We start from the raw sequence: 19977 nt of genomic DNA on the forward strand, positions 1-19977 counted from the left end.
CAACACCATTTCTCTACTAATACTGATGTATTTAACTTCCTATCTCTCACTAAACCCTGTGTTCCCCAACATTGCTGGTATGATATTTGTGTCCTCCTTTGTGAAGACAGAATCAAAGTATGCACTTAGATGGTCAGCCATTTCTTTGTTCTGCATAATAAATTCCCCTGTTTCTGAGTGTAAGGGACCTACATTTGTCTTCACCAATTGTTTTCTCTTCACATACCTATAGAAAATTTTACAGTCAGTTTTTATGCCCCCACGAGCTTACTCTCTTACTCTATTTGCTGCTTCTTAATCAATCCCTATGTCCTCCTTTGCTGAATTCAAAACTGCTCCCAATCCTCAGGTCTGTTGTATTTTTTTTCCCTGGAGAATTTGTGTGCCTCTTCCTTGGATCTAATGTTATCTCTAATTTCCCTTGCAAGCCATAATTTGGCTACCTTTCCCTTTTTTTTTCTTTTGTGCCAGGTATGCTGTTATAGATGCTACGCTGAAACTTTGTAATGCTTTGGTTAGACTCCAACTAGAGAGCTCTGTCCAGTTCTAATCACCACACTTTAGGAAGGATGTAAAGGTCCTTGAGAGAGTGCAGTGGAGATTTACCAGAATGGTTTCAGGGATAGGGGGTTTAGTTACAAGGTCAGTTTGGAGAAGCTGGATTTGTTGTCCCTGGAGCAATGGGGATTGAGATAGATTTGATAGAGGTGTACACGATTATTATAAGCTTAGATAAGATATTGAAGGAAAAGCTGTTCCCGTGATGAAACACGGACTAGGGGTCACAGATGGAACATTTTGGGTAAGAGATGCAGGTGGAATATGAGGAAGAACTTTTTAACACAGTGGATGGTAACGATCTGGAACTCACTGCCCATGAGAGTGGTGGAAGCCGAGACAATCATTGACTTCAAAAGGAAACTGGGTGGAACCTGAAGGAAATGCACTTACAGGGCTACGGGGATTGAGCAGGGGATTGAGACTGACTGGATTGTTCCACATAGAACCGGAAAGGATGGACCGAATGGCCCCCTTATGTGTCGTAAATGACGCTATGAATCCATCAATCTCTACTACTCTATACTGGATATGTCTCCTGCTCCTGCCTGGAAATATCCAAATACATAGAGTTTCAATGAAACTGCGATCTTAACGTCCACTGACAGCTCCGTCCTCACTCTGGTGTGAGGCTCCATGTGTTGCAGGAGGTGACACAGCTCTGTGGCTAACTCCTTTTTGAATCAGAGTCACCTCACACACTGCTCCTGGGGCAGGTAAGGTAGGGGAAGTGCTCTTGGAAAACCCAGGGTGGGTAGAGTAAAGCCACTTCCTCCTCCCTCTTTAGAGAGCGCCCCCTCTCAACATCCTCTGCTCCATTTGTTGGTCATGTTACAGACCCAGAGATACTGCAACTACAGTCCCCATACCTTGTCCACAGTTGGGTTACCAAATCCTCTGTCCTCCCTGAATGTCTGCAGCAGCTCACAACACAACCTCCAGAAAACCATCCACAGCACCTCCACTAACTTTACAATAGCAAAAGTAAGTCAAACGCCCCTCACCTGTAAGTTGTATGTCTGGTCCTTTTAAATAACACTAGAGGGGCTCCTCGTGCTGCTGAATGTATGTTCAGCTGAGAATGACTAACACAAGTGGTCAGTGGACATGCACAGGCCAAGTTTCAAAGACAAACATCAAAGCTGCTGCAATGGCTGATTGGCACCATATTCAGACCCTTCCTCACACGACCAGCACATGCTTGATAAACCCGGGCTAAATCCCTATCCAGCACTAAATCCCTGTTCAGCATGGAGCACTGGAAGTGACCGGCAGCTCAGCTTGTACCGTTTTATGGATCGTAGCGTCCATGACGTTGGGCCCTGTGGCGCTGAAAATCATGGTCAGTGGTAGAATAAAGAGGGGGTGAAGTTTATATTTAAAGCTAACTGAAGAAAGTACTAGAAGGCCAAAAGGAATATAGGAACGGTCAGGGGAATGGGGCTAACTGGAGGGGTGAGGCCATGGAGGGATTCAAACACATGAATGAGAATATTAAAATTAACGTGCTGCCAGACTGGGAGGCAATGTAAATCAGTGAGCACAAGGGTGATGGGTGATCGGGATTGGTGTGAGTTAGAATACAGGCAGCAGAGTTCTGGATGGGCTGTGGTTTATGGAGGTTTATAAATGGGAGGGTGACCAGGATAGACTTGGAATAGTCAAGTGTGTATTTAACAAAGGCACAGATGAATGTTTATGCAGCAGATGGGCTGAGGCAGAGGTGGAGATGTGTGTTAGTACAGAGGTGATAGTAGGCAGGGTTGGTGAGAATATGGAGATGAACTCAGCTCAGATTTAAATAGAACACAGAGGTTGCAAACTTTCTGGTTCAGCCTCAGATATTTGGCAATGAGGAGATCGTGGTTCATGGATAGTGGATGGAATTTCTTATGGAGACCAATGACAACTGCACTCTTCCCAAATTTAAATAGCAAGAACATTATTTCAGAGAAACAAATTTTACAGATCTCATAGCGGGAAATAGAGACTTACCAGAGACAGCAAAGATGGGAGAGTAAATTACAAGCACTCTAATGCACATAGCAATGGTTTATAGAGCTGATATCTGGAGACTGAAATTTGCCAGGAATAACAACAGCAGCAAGGAGGGCAGAGGAAATGACAAGAATGGGAATGCAGTTAAACATGGTTTATAGAATTAATAGCTAGATACAGAGACTTGCTAGGGACACCAATAATAGCCAGGAGGGGGTAGTAAATGTATTGAATATTCCTCAGTGAGTAATAGATCCGACTGTTTAATGAGAACTGATCATAATCTGCAGAAAGAAAGTTAAACTCCCAGATGAAACTCCTGCTCATTGTTGTAACATTCCAATCTATTGTACTCTGATTCTGATCTTTCCTCTCCCTCTCTCCAGAGCCGCTGATCCCTGTTAGTGCCGGGAGTGATGTGATACTCCCACTGACACTATGTGATAACACATTGAAAGGAGTCCCTTATTAATAGAAGAGGGAAATCTTCCAGTGACACAATTAGGGTCCATGGAGACTGACATTAATTGCAGTCACTGAACAAACAGGTTCAGTGAACCCCTTTCAATCCAACACTTTTTGTATCACAATAAACTAGAACATTTACCCGGTCTGGATGGGAATTCTGAGGGTTGTTGAGAGAACGAATGGTGCAAATGGAAGAAGCACTGCACAGAATCTGCCAATTCTCTTTGGATATAGGAGTGATGACAGAGCACTGGAGGGCTGCAAATTATACACTTAGTTTACAAAAAGGAGGGATGTGGTAAACCCTGTACTGTCCAGTCAATCTGACGTCAGTGGTGGTGAAATTTCACAACCCAGGACAGAAATATTATTTGCTTGGAAAAGCATAGCATAATAAATTTCAAGCCACATGGATATGCTAATGACAATTCATGTCTGGCAAAGTTCAGCAAGAACTTCTCCCAAGGTACTTCACAGCAGCATGATGAAACAAAGTATAACACTGAATCACCAAGGTTAGGTGACCAAATGTTTGGTCAAAGAGGCAAGTTTTAAAGGAGTGTCTTCAAGGATAAAAGCGAGGTGGAGAGATGGAGCTGTGAAGGGAGCGTATTCCAGAGCTTTGGGCCGAGGCAACTGAAGGTGTGGCCACAATGGTGGAGTAATTAAAATCAGGGATGCACAAGAGGCCAGAATTAGAGGAGCAGAGATATCTCAGAGGTTTGTGGGGCTGGAGGGGATTCCAGAGTTAGTGAGGGGTGAGGCAATGGAGGGATTGGAAAACAAGAATGAGAATTTTAAAATCAAGACATTGCTTGACTGTGAGCTGATGCAGGTCAGTGATCGGGGAATTAGACTTGCTGTGAGTTAAGGCACAGGCAGCAGAGTTTTAGATGACCTCAAGGTTACAGACAGTAGAATGTGGGAGAATCAGTTCGAATAGTCTAGGCTACAGGTGATGAAAGCATGACTGAGAGCTTCAGCAGCGGATGAGTTAAGACAGGGGTGAAATCAGGCGATGTTATTGAAGTGGAAATAGGTGGTGATAGTGATGGCACGAATATAACGGTGGAAGCTCATTTTGTGGTCAACTGTCACAGAATTACAGAATTGTTACAGGCGGCCATTCAGTCTATCGTGTCTGCACTGGCTGTCCAAAAGAGCAATTCATCTAGTGTCACTCCCCTGCCTTCTCCCTGTAACTCTGTACAAACTTCCTTTTCAGACAGCTATCCAACTTCCTCCTGTTTACCTCGATTGAATCTGCCTCCACCACACTCTCAGGCAGTGCATTCCAGACCTTAAGCACTCGCTGTGTGGAAAAGTTTTCTTCATTTTACTTCTGCTTCTTTTACCAATTACTTTAATTCTTTGCCCTCTCGTTTTAGAACCTTTCAGGAGTGGGGAGAGTTTTTCCCTATCCACTCTGTCCAGACACCTCATAATTGTGAATACCTTTTTTCAAATCTCCTCTCAGCCTTCTCTTCTCTAAGGAAAATGTTCCCAGTTCTCCAGTCTCTCTTCATAACTGATATTCTTCATCTCTGGAACCATTCTTGTGAATGTTTATGTACACTCCCCAATGTCTTCACGTTACCTAAAGTGTGGTGCCCAGAACTAGACGTAATACTGCCACTGAGGCCAAACTAGTGTCTCATACAAGTTCAAAATAACCTCTTTGCTTTTGCATTCCGTGCTGCTGTGAATAAAGCACAGGATACTGTCTGGTTTATTAACTGCTCCCAACCTCTCCTGCCAACTTCAATGACCTATGCACATATACACCCAGGTCCTCTGCTCCTGCACACCCTTTAGAGTTGTACAATTTATTCTATATTGCCTCTCCATGTTCTTCCTATCGAAATGAATCACATCACATTTCTCCACATTGAATTTCATCTGCCACCTGTCTGTCCATTCCACCAACTTGTCTATGTCCGTTTGAATTTCTACACTATCCTCCTCACAGTTCACAATGCTTCCAAGTTTTGCATCATCTGCAAACTTTGAAATTGTGCCCTGTGCACCAAGGTCCATGTCATTAATATTTGTCAGGAAGAGAAACGATCCCAACATTGATCCCTGGGGAACTCCACTACAAGTCTTAAATGAAAACAAAAAGTGCTGGAAAGACTCAGCAGGTCTGGAAGCATCTGTGGAGAGTGAAGCAGAGTTAACGCTTCAGGCCTGTGACCTTTCATCAGAATTGGCAAAGGTTAGAAAGGTCAGGTTTTAAGGAAATAAAGCAAGGGTGGGGCAAAAGAGAAAAAAGAGGTGTTGAAAGGACAGAGGGTCATAGAGATTAACTGACAAGGAGGTCATGGGGCAAAGGCAAAGAGAGTGTGCTTGTGGTGTGGTGAAAGACAAAGTGTTAGTGCAGCGAAGGTGTTAAATGACAAAATAATGAACAGCCCAAGCCAAAAGCAGCAACATAAAAAATCCAGTTTAAGGCCAGGACATGGCAAAAAAAATGATAAAGCAAAATAATTAAAAGAGCCAGTCTTGATCTGAAATTATTGAACTCAATGTGCAGTCTGGAAGTCTGCAGAATGCCTAATCGGACAATGAGGTGTTGTTCCTCGAGCTGACGTTGATGTTCACTGAGAAAGCGCCGCAGGCTGGGATGTGGTTGATGGAGGTTTATAACCTGGAAGGTGACCATGATAGAACTGGAATAGTCACGTGTAGATTTAACAAAGGCACAGATGAGAGTTTATGCAGCAGATGGGCTGAGGCCGAGGTGGAGACGGCAGGTATTGCAGAGGTGGTAGTGGGCATGTTTGTTGATGGAGAGAATATGGAGGTGAAATCAGCTCAGGTTTAAATTACTACAGAGGTTGTAGACTGTCTTGTTCAGTCTCAGACACTGGCCAGTGAAAGGTAAGTGGTTCACAAATAGGGTATGAAGTTTCTTATGGAGACGAATGACACTAGCTTCAGTCTTCAAAAAAATAAATAAATTCCAAATCAGTATTTCAGTGAAGCAAGGTTTACATATCTCATGGCTGGAACTAGACTCTTACCGGGGCAACAACAGAAGCAAAGATGAGAGATTAAATTACACAAACCATAATGTGGATAGCAATGGTTATATAAAGATAATAGCTGGAGGGATACCAAAATCAGCAAGGGCAGAGTAAATGAGAAGTACAGTAATGCAGTTTAACATGGTTTATAGAATGAAGAGCTGGATATAGAGACTTACCAGGAACACCAACGATAGCGAGGATGAGATAGTAAATGTATTGAATAATGTTCACTGCGTAATTGATGCTAGATGCTAATGGTAGCCGATCATAATATGCAGAAAGAGTGTCAAGATCCCAGGATAACCCCCTGCCCATTTTTGTAACATTACAATCTATTGTTCTCAGATTCTGACCCATTATTGTCAGATTCCAATCTATTGTCCTCGGATTCTGATCTATCCTCCCCCTCTCTCTGGAGACGCTGGTCCCTATTAGTGTCAGGGATGATGCTCCCACTCACACTATGTGAAAACACATTGAAAACAGTCCCTTACTATTAGAAGATGGAGCACCTCCAGTGAAATAATTAGGTTCCATAGAGAGTGACATTAATTACAGTCACTGAGCAAATAGATTCCGTTAACCTCTTTCATTCCGACACCTTGCATACCACAATAAAGCAGAAAATTTACTCTGGACAGGATGCGTGAGGGTTACTGAGGGAAGGAATGGTGAAAATAGTAGAGGCACTGGCCAGAATCTCTCAATCCTCCTTGGATATGGGAGCGATGACAGAGGACTGGAGCACTGTAATTGTTACACCCTGTTTAGAAAAGGAGAGATAGAGTAAACCCTGTAATTACTGAGCAGTCAGACACGCATCACTACTGGGGAAATTTCATGGGGTCACAACCCAGGAGAAATATATTCGTTTCTTTGAAAAACATACGATAACAAACAAGAAGCAGTAGGGGTCTGGTAATAACAAATCATGTTTGGCAAACTTCAACAACATTTTATATTTATATAGCGCCTTTAACATAATGAAATGTCCCAAGGTGCTTCCCGAAAATGAGATACTAGTTTAAAGCTTGGTCAAAGAAGTAGGTTTTAACGGGCGTGTTAAAGGATGAAAGCGAGGTGGAGAAGCGGAGAGGTGAAGGGAGGGTATTCTCGAACTTGGAGCCTCATTAGCTAAAGGTGCAGATAATAGTGGTGGAGTGATGAAAATCAGGGATGCACAAGAGGTCAGAATTAGAGATGCACAGATATCTTGGCGTTTTGTGGAGCTGGAGGATATTACAGAGATAGGGAGCATATATAAGGAGCAAGAGGGTAACTAGAGAACTCAAGGACAAAGGAGGAATGTTATGCGTGGAGTCAGAGAAAATGGGTGAGATTCTAAACGAGTACTTTGCATCGGTATTCACCGAGGAGAGGGACATGACGGATGTTCAGGTTAGGGACAGATGTTTGATTACTCTAGGTCAAGTCGGCATAAGGAGGGAGGAAGTGTTGGGTATTCTAAAAGGCATTAAGGTGGACAAGTCCCCAGGTCTGGATGGGATCTATCCCAGGTTACTGAGGGAAGCGAAAGAGGAAATAGCTGGGGCCTTAACAGATATCTTTGCAGCATCCTTAAACACGGGTGAGGTCCCGGAGGACTGGGGAATTGCTAATGTTGTCCCCTTGTTTAAGAAGGGTAGCAGGGATAATCCAGGTAATTATAGACCGGTGAGCCTGACGTCAGTGGTAGGGAAGCTGCTGGAGAAGATACTGATGGATTGGATCTATTCCATTTGGAAGAAAATGGGCTTATCAGTGATAGGCAACATGGTTTTGTGCAGGGAAGGTCATGTCTTACCAACTTAATAGAATTCTTTGAGGAAGTGACAAAGTTGATTGATGAGGGAAGGGCTGTAGATGTCGTATACATGGACTTCAGTAAGGCGTTTGATAAGGTTCCCCATGGTAGGCTGATGGAGCAAGTGAAGGCGCATGGGGTCCAGGGTGTACTAGCTAGATGGATAAAGAACTGGCTGGGCAACAGGAGACAGAGAATAGCAGTGGAAGGGAGTTTCTCAAAATAGAGACGTGTGACCAGTGGTGTTCCACAGGGATCCGTGCTGGGACCACTGTTGTTTGTGATATACATAAATGATTTGGAGGAAAGTATAGGTGGTCTGATTAGCAAGTTTGCAGACGACACTAAGATTGGAGGAGTAGCAGATAGTGAAGGGGACTGTCAGAGAATACAGCAGAATGTAAATAGATTGGAGAGTTGGGCAGAGAAATGGCAGATGGAGTTCAATCAGGGCTAATGCGAGGTGATGCATTTTGGAAGATCCAATTCAAGAGTGAACTATACAGTAAATGGAAAAGTCCTGGGGAAAATTGATGTACAGCGAGATTTGGGTGTTCAGGTCCACTGTTCCCTGAAGGTGGCAACGCAGGTCAATAAAGTGGTCAAGAAGGCATATGGCATGCTTTCCTTCATCGGACGGGGTATTGAGTACAAGAGTTGGCAGGTCATGTTACAGTTGTATAAGACTTTGGTTCGGCCACATTTGGAATACTGCGTGCAGTTCTGGTCGCCACATTACCAAAAGGATGTAGATGCTTTGGAGAGGGTGCAGAGGAGGTTCACCAGGATGTTGCCTGGTATGGAGGGCGCTGGCTATGAAGAGAGGTTGAGTAGATTAGGATTATTTTCATTAGAAAGACGGAGGTTGAGGGGGGACCTGATTGAGGTGTACAGAATCATGCGAGGGAGAGACAGGGTGGATAGCAAGAAGCTTTTTCCCAGAGTGGGGGATTCAATTACTAGGGTTCACGAGTTCAAAGTGAGAGGGGAAAAGTTTAGGGGGGATATGCGTGGAAAGTTCTTTATGCAGAGGGTGGTGGGTGCCTGGAATGCGTTGCCAGCGGAGGTGGTAGACGCGGGCACAATAGGGTCTTTTAAGATGTATCTAGACAGATACATGAATGGGCAGGAAGCAAAGAGATACAGACCCTTAGAAAATAGGTGACATGTTGAGATAGAGGATCTGGATCGGCGCAGGCCTGGAGGGCCGAAGGGCCTGTTCCTGTGCTGTACTTATCTTTGTTCTTTGTTCTATGGAGGTATTGAAAAAGAGGATGAGAATTTTAAAATCAAGACATTGCTTGACTGGGAGCCAATGTCGGTCAGTGATAGAGGAAGAAAACTTGGTGTGAGCTAGGACATGGGCAGCAGAGTTTTGGATGACCTCAAGTTTACAGAGAGTAGAATGTGGGAGATCAGCCAGGAGTGAGTTGGAATAGTTATGGACAGAGGTAACAAAGGCATGAATCAGGGAATCACATAATTGTTACAGCACAGAAGGAGGCTATTCAGTCTATCATGTACACATCGTCTCTCCGAAAGAGCAATTAACCTCGTGCCATTCCCCACCTTCTCCCCATAACCCTGCACATTCTTCCTTTTCAGATAACAGTCTAATTGCATTTTGAATGCTTCAATTGAACCTGTCTCCATCACATTCTTAGGCAGTACATTCCAGTCCTTAGCCATTCCTTGCGTGAGAAAATATTGCCTCATGTCACTTCTGCCTCTCTTACCCATTAATTTCAATCTGTGCCCTCTCGTTCTCGATTCTTTTCACGAGTGGAAACAGTTTCTCTCTATCTCCTCTGTCCAGACCCCTCATGGTTTTGAACAACTCTATCAAATCAACTCACCTCTCAGCCTTCTCTTCTCCAAGGAAAATGATCCTAACTTCTCCTGTCTATCTTCATAACTGAAATTCCTCATGCCTGGAAGCATTCTCATGGATCTTTTCTGTACTCTCTCCAATGCCCTCACAATCTTCCTAAAGTGTGGTGCCCAGAATTGGACAGAATACTTCAGCTGAGGCTGAATCAGTGTTTTATATAAGTTCAACATAACTTCCTTGCTCTTGTACTGAATGTCCCTGTTAATAAAGCCCAGGATACTGTTTGCTATATTAAATGCTCTCTCAACCTGTCCTGCCAACATCAATGACTTATGCACATATACACCTCGGTCTCTCTGCTCCTTTACAATGGTGCCCTTTATTTTACATTATCTCAATATTCATCCTAACAAAATGAATCACTTCATATTTCTCTGCATTGAAATTCATCTACCACCTGCCTGCCCTTTCCACCAAGTTGTCTAAGTACTTTTGAAATTCAACACCATCCTCCTCACAGTTCACAATGCTTCCACGTTTCGTATCATCTGCAAACTCTGAATTTGTGCCCTGAACACCATGGTCTTGGTCAGTTATCTTCTTTGGCCTCCTTGTCTCGAGAGAAAATGTGTAAGCGCCTGGAGGTGGTCAGTGGTTTGTGGAGCCGCACCTGGAGTGGCTATAAATGCCAATTCTAGAGTGAATTGGCTCTTCCACAGGCGCTGCAGATAAAATTGGTTGTCGAGGCTATTTCACGGTTGGCTCTCTCCTTGTACTTTTGTCTTTTTTCCTGTCAACTGTTAAGTCTCTTCGACTTGCCATTCTTCAGACCCGCCATTATGGCTATCTGCTAGCACTAGAGATCACTGGCAATTGACTCCCACAACTTGTGGTCAATGTCACAGGACTTCATTTCGCTTTTGCAGATGTCATTAAAGCAGCGACACTGATGGCCGGTGGGTCTGATACCAGTGACAAGCTCGCTGTACAATGCGTCATTGGGGATCCTACCATCTTCCATGTGGCTCACATGGCCAAGCCATTTCAAGCGCTGCTGACTCAGTAGGGTGTATATGCTGGGGATATTGGGCGCCTCGAGGACTTCCACTTTGGAGATATGGTCCTGCCACCTGATGCCAAGGATTCTCCGGAGGCAGCGAAGATGGAATGAATTGAGACGTCGCTCTTGTAATATATATCAGGAAAATCAAGGGTGCCAACACTGATCCCTGGGGACCTCCAGCCTTTCCTCCAGCCCCCAAAAAACATTCACAAACTACAATTCTTTCTTTCCTGCCACTCAGCCAAAGCCGTATCCATGTTGTTACCGTCCCTTTTCATTCATGAACTATAAGTTTTCTCACAAGTCTGTTATGTGGCACAGTATCAAATGCCTTTTGTAAATACAATACACCACATCAATCGCATTGCCCTCATCAACCCTCTCTGTTACCTTCTCAAAATCTCCAGGCTGTTAGTTAAATAGTATTTGCCCTTCAGGAATCCATGCTGTTTTCCTTACTTAACCCGAATTTGTCCATGTGACTATTAATTTGTCCCGAATTATTATTACTAGAAGTTTCCCCACCACTGCAGTTAAATTGACTGGCCTGGAGTTCTTGGGATTATCTTTACACCCATTTTTGAACAAGGATGTAATAGTTGCAATTCTCCAGTCCTCCGGCATCACCCCTAGTCTAAGGAAGATTGAGAATTTATGGCCAGTGCCTCTGCGATTTCCACCCTCACTTCCCTCATAATCCTTGGATGCACCTCATTGGCCCTGGTGCTTTATTCACTTTACCTCTAGACAGCCTATCTAATATGTCCACTTTATCAATTTTAAACCCTTCTTGTTTCTTAATTACCTGCTCTTTCACCATTGCCTGTGTTGTACCTTCTTCCTTGTGTTATGACCCGAGGCGAGAGGTGTGCACTGTTAATTCAGTCCAGCTTCTCCACAGGTCACAACATTTTTTTCTCATTTTCCCACTTGCTGAAACAGTCCATCAGATACACTATTCTCATCACAATAGAACACACTTTACATAACTAAACAATTAACAGTTTATCATAAATGAAGCAGGTGTAAGACCAGGAATCCTGCAGCGAGTAACTCACCTCCTGACTCCCCAAAGCCTGTCCACCATCTATAAGGCACAAGTCAAGAGAGTGATGGAATACTCTGCACTCGCCTGGATGGCTGCAGCTCCAACAACACTCAAGAAGCTCGACATCATCCAGGACAAAGCAGCCTATTTGATTGGCACACCATCCACAAACATGCTCCCCCTTCACCACTGACGCACAGTGGCAGCAGTGTGTACCGTATACAAGATGCACTGCAGCAATGCACCAAGGCACCTTAGACAGCACCTTCCAAACCCGCGACCTCTACCATCTAGGACAAGGGGAGCAAATGCATGGGAACATCACCACCTGCAAGTTCCCCTCCAAGTCATACACCATTCTGACTTGGAACTATATCGCCATTCCGTCACTGTCGCTGGTCAAAATCCTGGATGTCCATTCCTAACACAATTGTGAGTGAACCTACCTCCCATGGACTGCAGCGATTCAAGAAGGCAGTTCACCACCACCTTCTCAAGGGTTATGGAGAGATGGGTAATAAATGCTGGCCTAGCCAGTGATGCCTACATCCCAGGATCGAATAAAAAAGTCTCAACTAGAAATGAAGTAAAACAATATCACAGATCAAATTTTTAAAAATCCAACAATTAATTTTTAACTTCCCCTTCCCACCTTAACCAAAGTTCAAAGTCCCTTTTAACCAGAACAAAATTTTAAAGTTACTTTTTTTTACCTTAGTCCCTTAAAACTCAAACACAGACATATACACTGGTTAACCGAAAACAAGATCTAAAAAAAAAGATTTTTCGATCAGAGCTCTGTTACAAACAAAAAGCATTTGGGTTAACTAGTTGCCCATTTTGAAGGAAGCAGCAGATGAGTTATGTTGTTCCAAACCAGCATGCAGTCTAACTTCTGAGCACACACATCCAGGCTACCAGACAACAGTTCTCTTCAGGCGGCATTGAGAATTATTTTTAGCAGGCTTTCTTCAAACAGGAAACAAGATGACTTAACTCCGTGGACTTCACAAGGTCTGTTCTGGAACTTCTGGAAAATGAGCTGGGTTGTGGTCTTCTCTGCTTTCTTGACTTTTTCTTCAGACTTGACGTTGTCTCCTTCCGGAAGGTAAAACACACACACTGACCGACAACCAGAAAGCTTGTCAGTTTTTCTGTCCATCCCAGGTGTTCTCTGCGACGACGGGGCTTGTCTAATCAAAGGAGAACTTATCACTTTTCTGCCCGCTACCAGGGTTTCGGATCCATCTCCAACCCGAGCCTTGTGATAACCAGTAACTCTGTTGCCAGTCCAGCTCCCTCTCAGTGACCTCTTGGTGGTTCAATTTTTAATTAAAAAACGGTCTAACATTTATTCAGCTGAACCATAAATGCCTTTAGAAATATTTTTTTTTTCCAAAAAAGAATCACTTTTGTTACACTTCGTAAAGACAGATGCAACGTATTCATTTAATACCTCAACTATGCCCTCTGCATGCATGTGCAAATCCTCTGTGTGGCCCCTAATTGGTGCAACTCCTCCTTTTGCTACCTGTTTATACATCTATAGAAAACTTAGGAACTCCATTTAATGCTAGCCGCCAGACTCTTCTCATATTCTATTTTACTTCTCTTACTTGCTTTTATGCTTCCGCTCTGCCTGGTTCTGAGTAGGATTGTCTACCTGGCGTCTGTCATAAGCACACTTTTTCTTCTTCATCTTAATCTCTGCGTCACTCACCTCTTTTGTAATTCAGGGAGCTCTGGATTTGTTTACACTACCTTTCCTCTTCGAAGGAATATACCTTGACTGAGCCCAAACTATCTCTTCTTTGAAGGTAGCCCATTGTTCAGCTATTGTTTTCCTGCCAATCGTTGACTCCAATTTATTTTCCCCAGCTGCATTCTTACCCCGCTGAAGTTGGCCTTCCCTCAGTTAATTATTCTTACCCTTTGTCCTTTTATGTAGTCAGCCTAAACCTTATGATGTAATGACCACTGTCCTTTAAGTGCTTCCCTACTGGTATTTGATCCACTTGGCCCACCTCATTCCCAAGTAGCAGATCCAGCAGCGCCTCTTTTCTTGAATGAGAGTTTCAGCAGATGAGCTGAGGCAGGGATTTAGTCAGGTGATGTTACAGAGATGGAAATAGGCGATTGTGGTGATGGCACCAGTGTGAGGTTAGAAGCCTATTTTGTCGTCCAATGTGACACCAAGGTTGTGAACAGACTATAGTAATCTCAGACAGTTACTAGGAAGAAGGAAGGAATTGCTAGCTAGGGAAGGGAGATTGGAGCGGGAAGCAAAAGCAAGGGGCTGAATTTTATTCTCCCCAGCGGAGTGCGAAACATTGGTGGCCCATATGTGCAGTCTGTGTCTGCTGTGCCACTGTGATGTAGCAGGCGACGTCTCATTTTAATACAGTGAACGGGCCGCCCACTCCACCCCCAATCACGTAACAGGGACGGCCTCAGCGACAACAGTAGTGCTGTCAGCTGTCTCTGTACAGACACTGGTGACATTTTTATAGGGCAACCAGACCTGCCACAAAAAGTGCAAAGTTTAACCCCGTACACACACCCCCGCCAGTGCACTGCAAATAAAATGTTGCCCATTTCCCCCCAAAAACTTACATTGTATAGTTGCCTTCCCACCAGCCCCGCCAAAGACTTAAACTGCCGAGTACCCTCGCAACCCAACAACTGTCCAAAGTGTAGAGTTTGCCCCTTCTTCCCCTACACTATTAATGCAGAGTTGACCACGCCCGCCACAAGCACCAGCCACCACCACCCACCCCATCAGTACTCTAAAAATCCTACTTTCCCCCCTTCCCCACCTCTGTGGCGTTGGCTTTCTCTGGACGGGAAAGCGACGGTGTGTGAGAAGAAGGGTCACTGACCCGAAACGTTAACTCTGCCTCTCTTTCCACAGATGCTGCCAGACCTGCTGAGTGGTTCCAGCATTTCTTGTTTTTATTTCAGATTTCCAGCATCTGCAGTATTTTGCTTTTATTATGAAGGTGTGTGAGTGTCAGCCGCTGCATGGAAGATCCCGGGCTGTCAGTAAGATCAAAGGGAATTGGACTGTAATGTATACATTAAGTTTATTGAAATATTTAAAGGAGGGTACCGCTGCCGAGCGGTTGGGGGGGAGGAGGCAGGGAGCCACGAGCCTCTGCACAGCTGGAAAGATCAGGCCCAGCAATCCTGATGTGTGGCTCCATGGAGACCTACATCAGGAGCCCAACAGAGTCCAGCCCAATGGTTTCAGTCTTCCCAATATTTTATTGGAGGAAATTTCTGCTCATCCAGTACTGGATGTTGCATAAGCAGTCTGATAATTTAACAGCAGTGGAGGAGTGGAGAGAGGTGGCGGTGAGGTAAACTTGATGGAGTTCTTTGATAAAACAATGGAGAGGGTTGATGAGGGTGGTGTGATTGAAGTTATATATATGGACGTTCAAAAGGTGGTTGATCAAATGACATTCAATAGACAGGTTAGGAAAACTGAACCCTATGGATTAAAGGGACATTTATATTGTGGATATAACATTGGCTAATGAAAAGTCAACAGAGAGAAATGGTGAAAGGTTGTTGGTCAGACTCCAGGTGAGTATACAGTGGTGTTCCCCAGGGCTTGATATTAGGACCACTGCTCTGTTTGCTCTTGGAGAACCCGGGGTGGGTAGGGCAGAGTCCCCTCCTCCTCCCACTTTACAGAGTTTCCCCTCTCTAGCCTCTGCTCCATTTGTAGGTCATGTAACTACAGTCCCCATAACTCGTCCAGAGTTCGGTTAGCAAATCCTCTATCCTCCATGAATGTCTGCAGAAGCTCACAACGCAACCTCCAGAAAACCATCCACAGCACCTCCACTAACTTTACAATAACAGAAGTAAGTTAAAAGCACCTCACATGTCAGCTGAGTAAAAAATACACGCATATTAACTAGGAGCAGACGTAGGCCATTCGGCCCTCGAATCTGCACCGCCATTCAATCAGATCATAGCTGATCGGTTTGTGTTTCGAATTCCACACTCCCATCTAACCTTGAGAACCTTTCATTCCCTGGCCTGATAAGAATCTATCTATCTCCACCTTAAAAATATTCAATGACCCCGTCTCCACCACCTTCTGTGGTAGAGAATTCCAAAGTCACACAACCCTCTAGAGAAAAATGTTTTCCTCCTCTCTGTCCTAAAGCGGCGACCCCTAATTTCGAAACAGTGCCCCCTAGTACTGGACTCACCCACAAGAGGAAACATCCTTTCCTCATTCACCATATCAAGGCCTTTCAGGTTCTTATAAACTTCAGTCAAATCTCCCCTCACCATTCTAAATTCCAGTGAAAACAAGACCGTCCGTCCAACCTTTACTCAGAACACAACCTGCTCATTCCTAGTATCAATCTAGTAAACCACATCTGAACCGCCTCCAAAGCATTCACATCCTCCATTAAATAAGGAGACCAAAACTACAGACAGTATTCGAGATGTGGTCTCACCAATGCCCTGTATAACTGAAGCATCACATGCTGACTTTTATTTTCAATTCCTCTTGTAATAAAGGAGAGCATTCCATTAGCCTTCTTTGTTACTTGCTGTACCTACCTACTCACAGTTTGTGACTCATGCACTACAGAACCTAGATCCCTCAGCACCTCGGAATTTTGCAGTCCTCCTGCCAAAGTGAACAACTTCACATTTTCCCACATTATACTCCATCTGTCAGATTTTTTCCCCACTCACTCAACCTACCTATATTGGACTACACCCTCCTTGTGTACTCTTCACAACATACTTTCCTACCTATCTTTGAGTCATCTGCAAATTTAGCTAACATGCCATCGCTTCCCTCATCTAAGTCTTTCATATAAATTGTAAAATGTTGAGGCCCCAGCACAGACCCATGATGGACTCAACTTGTCACATCCTGCCAATCTGAAAAGGACCCATTCATGCATACTCCCTCTTTTCGGCAACCGGCCAATAAAACTTCGATCCAAGCTAATATGTTACCCACTACACCATGAGCTCCTACTTTGCACAATAACCTTTTATGTGGCATCTTGTCTAATGCATTCTGGAAATCCAAGCGCAGTATGTCAAAGGGCTCCCCTTTACCCATATCGCATGTTACTCCTTCAAAGAACTCCAATAAATTGGTTAAAGATGACTTCCCTTTCACAAAACAAGGCTATCTATTCGCGAATACCTTGAGTTTTTCTAAGTGCCCAGCGAAAGCCTCCTGAATGATCGATTCAAACATCTTCCCCACGACAGATGTCAAGCTAACTGGCCTATAGTTACCTGCTTTCTGCATCCCCCTCGTCTTGAATAGAGGGGTTATATTTATTACTTTCCAGTCTGATCGAACCTTTCCAAAATTAGTGAACTTTGAAAAATTAACAACAACACGACTACTACCTCATTAGCCACCTCTTTTAAGACTCTAGGATGAAGCACATCAGGACCCGGGGACTTTTCAGCCCGCAACTCCATAAGTTTGCTCAGTAAAGCTTCCCTGGCAATTGTATTTTCACCAAGCTACTCTCTTCCTTCCACCTCCTGATTTACAGCTCCGACTGGAATGTTTCTTGTATCCTCTATAGTGAAGACAGAAACAAAATATTTGTTCATCGCATCCGCTGTTTCCTTTTTATCTACTATTAACTCCACATTCTCACTGTCCAGAGGACCAACGCTCTTTTTACTTACTCTTCTCCTTTTTAAATACACGGAGAAACTCTTGCAATCCATTTTTACATTTCTAGCTCGCTTCCTATCATACTCGAATGTCTTTCTCCTGATTAACCCGTTAGCCATTGTCTGCTGTTCTTTATATTCTGACCAATTATCTGAACTGCCACTCATCTTTGCACAATTATCTGCCTTTTCCTTAAGTATGATGTTTTCCGTAATTTCTTACTAAACCGCTGGTGGGTCCTCCACCTTATAGTAGGAATATACTTATTGAGGAGTTTTCCTGAAATATCCCCTTAAATGTCTGCCACTGCTTCTCTATTGATCTATCTCCAAGACGAGTAACACAGTTCACTTCAGCGAGCTCATCTTTCATGCCCAAATAGTTGCCCTTATTCAAATTTAAAATACTGATCTTAGATCCACTCTTCTCTCTTTCAAACTGGATGTAAAATTCAGACATAATGTGGTCGCTGCTACCTAGAGGTGCCTTTACTCTGAGGTCATTAATTAATCCTGTCACATTACATTATACGAAGTCTAATATAACCTTATCTCTGATTGTTTCCAGAACGTGCTGCTCCAAGAAACTACCTCGAAAGCATTCTATGAACTCTTCATCCGGGCTACTGTTCCCAATCTGATTTTTCCAGTTTATATGTAGATTAAAATCACCCATGATTATTGCCGTACGTCTATCACAAGTAAACAATATTTCTTCTTGTATACGATGTCCTACATTGTGATTACTGTTAGGAGGTCTGTAGACCACTCCTGCTAGGGAATTCTTTCTCCTGGTATTCCTCACCTCCACCCAAATCGATTCTACATTTTGATCTCCTGAACCAAGGTCATCTCGAACTAATGCCCCAACACCATCCTTGATTAACAGTGCCACCCCTCCACATTTACCTAGCTTCCTATTCTTCTTGAATGTCAAATGTCCCTCAATATTCAGGACCAGGAAGCCTGGTCCTTTTAAAAATACTAGAGGGGATTCCTGGTGCTGCTGAATGTATGCTTAGTTGTGAGTGACTAACACACGTGATCAGTGGACACGCACGGACCAAGTTTCAAAGATGTACATATTAGCTGCTAGAAAGGGACATTGACGTTACTCCAAACCCCTCCTCAGACTAACAACAAATGCACAGTACACCCAGGCTAGACCCCTACACAGAATGGGGGACTGTGCTGGCCACACTAGAAGTGGTTGGCTGTTCCATTCACATCGTTTTTATAGATCCAGGTTTTTGTTACATTGGCACCAGTGGCACCTTAATGTAAAAATCACAGCCGGAGGTGCTAGGGAGGGGAAAGAAATTCACTTTCAAAAGGGAATTTAAAAAGGTTTCAAAGGCATAAGATTTACAAGAATATGTGAAATCGAGAGGGGTATAGGGCTAATTGGAGTGGTGAGGCCATGGAGAGATTCAAAGACAAGAATGAGAATATTAAAATTAAGGTGTTGCCAGACCGGAAGACAATGTAGATCAGTGAGCACAGGGGTGATGGGTGATCGGGATTTGGTGTGAGTTAGAACACAGGCAGCAGATTTCTGGATGGGCTGTGGTTTATGGAGGTTAATAACTGGGAGGGTGACCAGGATAGAATTGGAAGGTGACCAGGATAGAATTGTAATAGTCAAGTGTGGATTTAACAAAGGCACAGATGAGGGTTTATGCAGTAGATGGGCTGAGGCAGAGGTGGAGATGGGACATATTACAGAGGTGGTGATAGGCAGGGTTGGTGATGGAGAGAATATGGAGATGAACTCAGCTCAGTGTCAACTGGATGCAGAGGTCGCAAACAGTCTGCTTCAGCCCCAGACATTGGGCAGTGAGGGGAATGCAGACAGTGGATAGGGAATGGAGTTTGTGGCAGTGACTGAAGACAATGGCTTCAGACTTCCCAAGATTGACATGACAAGAACATTAAATTTGTAAAATATGTTTATAGTTCGAAACGTTGGATACAGAGACTCACCAGGGACACCAATAATAGCGAGGATGGGATAATAAATCGTTTGAATCATCTTCAGTGCATAATAGATCCGATCATCTAATGTTAGCCAAAAATAATCTGCAGTAACTAGGCCAAACCAATAGGAGAAACTCCTGCTTCCCATGGTTGTAACATTCCAATCTATTGTTCTCAGATTCTGACCCATTGTTGTAACATTCCAATCTATTGTTCTCAGATTCTGACCCATTGTTGTAACATTCCAATCTATTGTTCTCAGATTCTGGTCTATCCTCTCTCTCGCTGGGGCTGCTGAACCTTGATAGCGCCGGAATGATGCTGTTGTTGACACTATGGGATAACACATTGAAAGGAGTCCTGTATTAATAGAAGAGGGAAACCCTCCAGCGACACAATTAGGGTCCATGGTGACTGACATTAATTACAATCACTGAACAAACAGGTTCAGTTAACCCCTTTCAACCCAACTCTTCTTGTGCCACAATAAAGTAGACCATTTACCCTGTCTGAATGGGA

At 43.8% G+C, this 19977-nt stretch overlaps 1 protein-coding gene across 1 annotated transcript in view; it reads right to left on the minus strand.

Moving 5' to 3' along the window:
• Nucleotides 1-19705, minus strand: part of LOC137364077 (probable G-protein coupled receptor 139) — a gene marked incomplete at its 5' end in the record, with an annotated part of 156199 nt that extends 136494 nt beyond the window's left edge. The window contains one exon of the mRNA XM_068027521.1: nucleotides 19645-19705. Coding sequence (XP_067883622.1) covers nucleotides 19645-19705 — 61 coding nt within the window. The remainder of the gene's footprint in view (nucleotides 1-19644) is intronic.
• Between the last annotated feature and the right edge of the window lie 272 nt (nucleotides 19706-19977).

Source organism: Heterodontus francisci, unplaced genomic scaffold (assembly GCF_036365525.1).
Source record: "Heterodontus francisci isolate sHetFra1 unplaced genomic scaffold, sHetFra1.hap1 HAP1_SCAFFOLD_151, whole genome shotgun sequence".
Lineage (NCBI taxonomy): Eukaryota > Metazoa > Chordata > Chondrichthyes > Heterodontiformes > Heterodontidae > Heterodontus > Heterodontus francisci.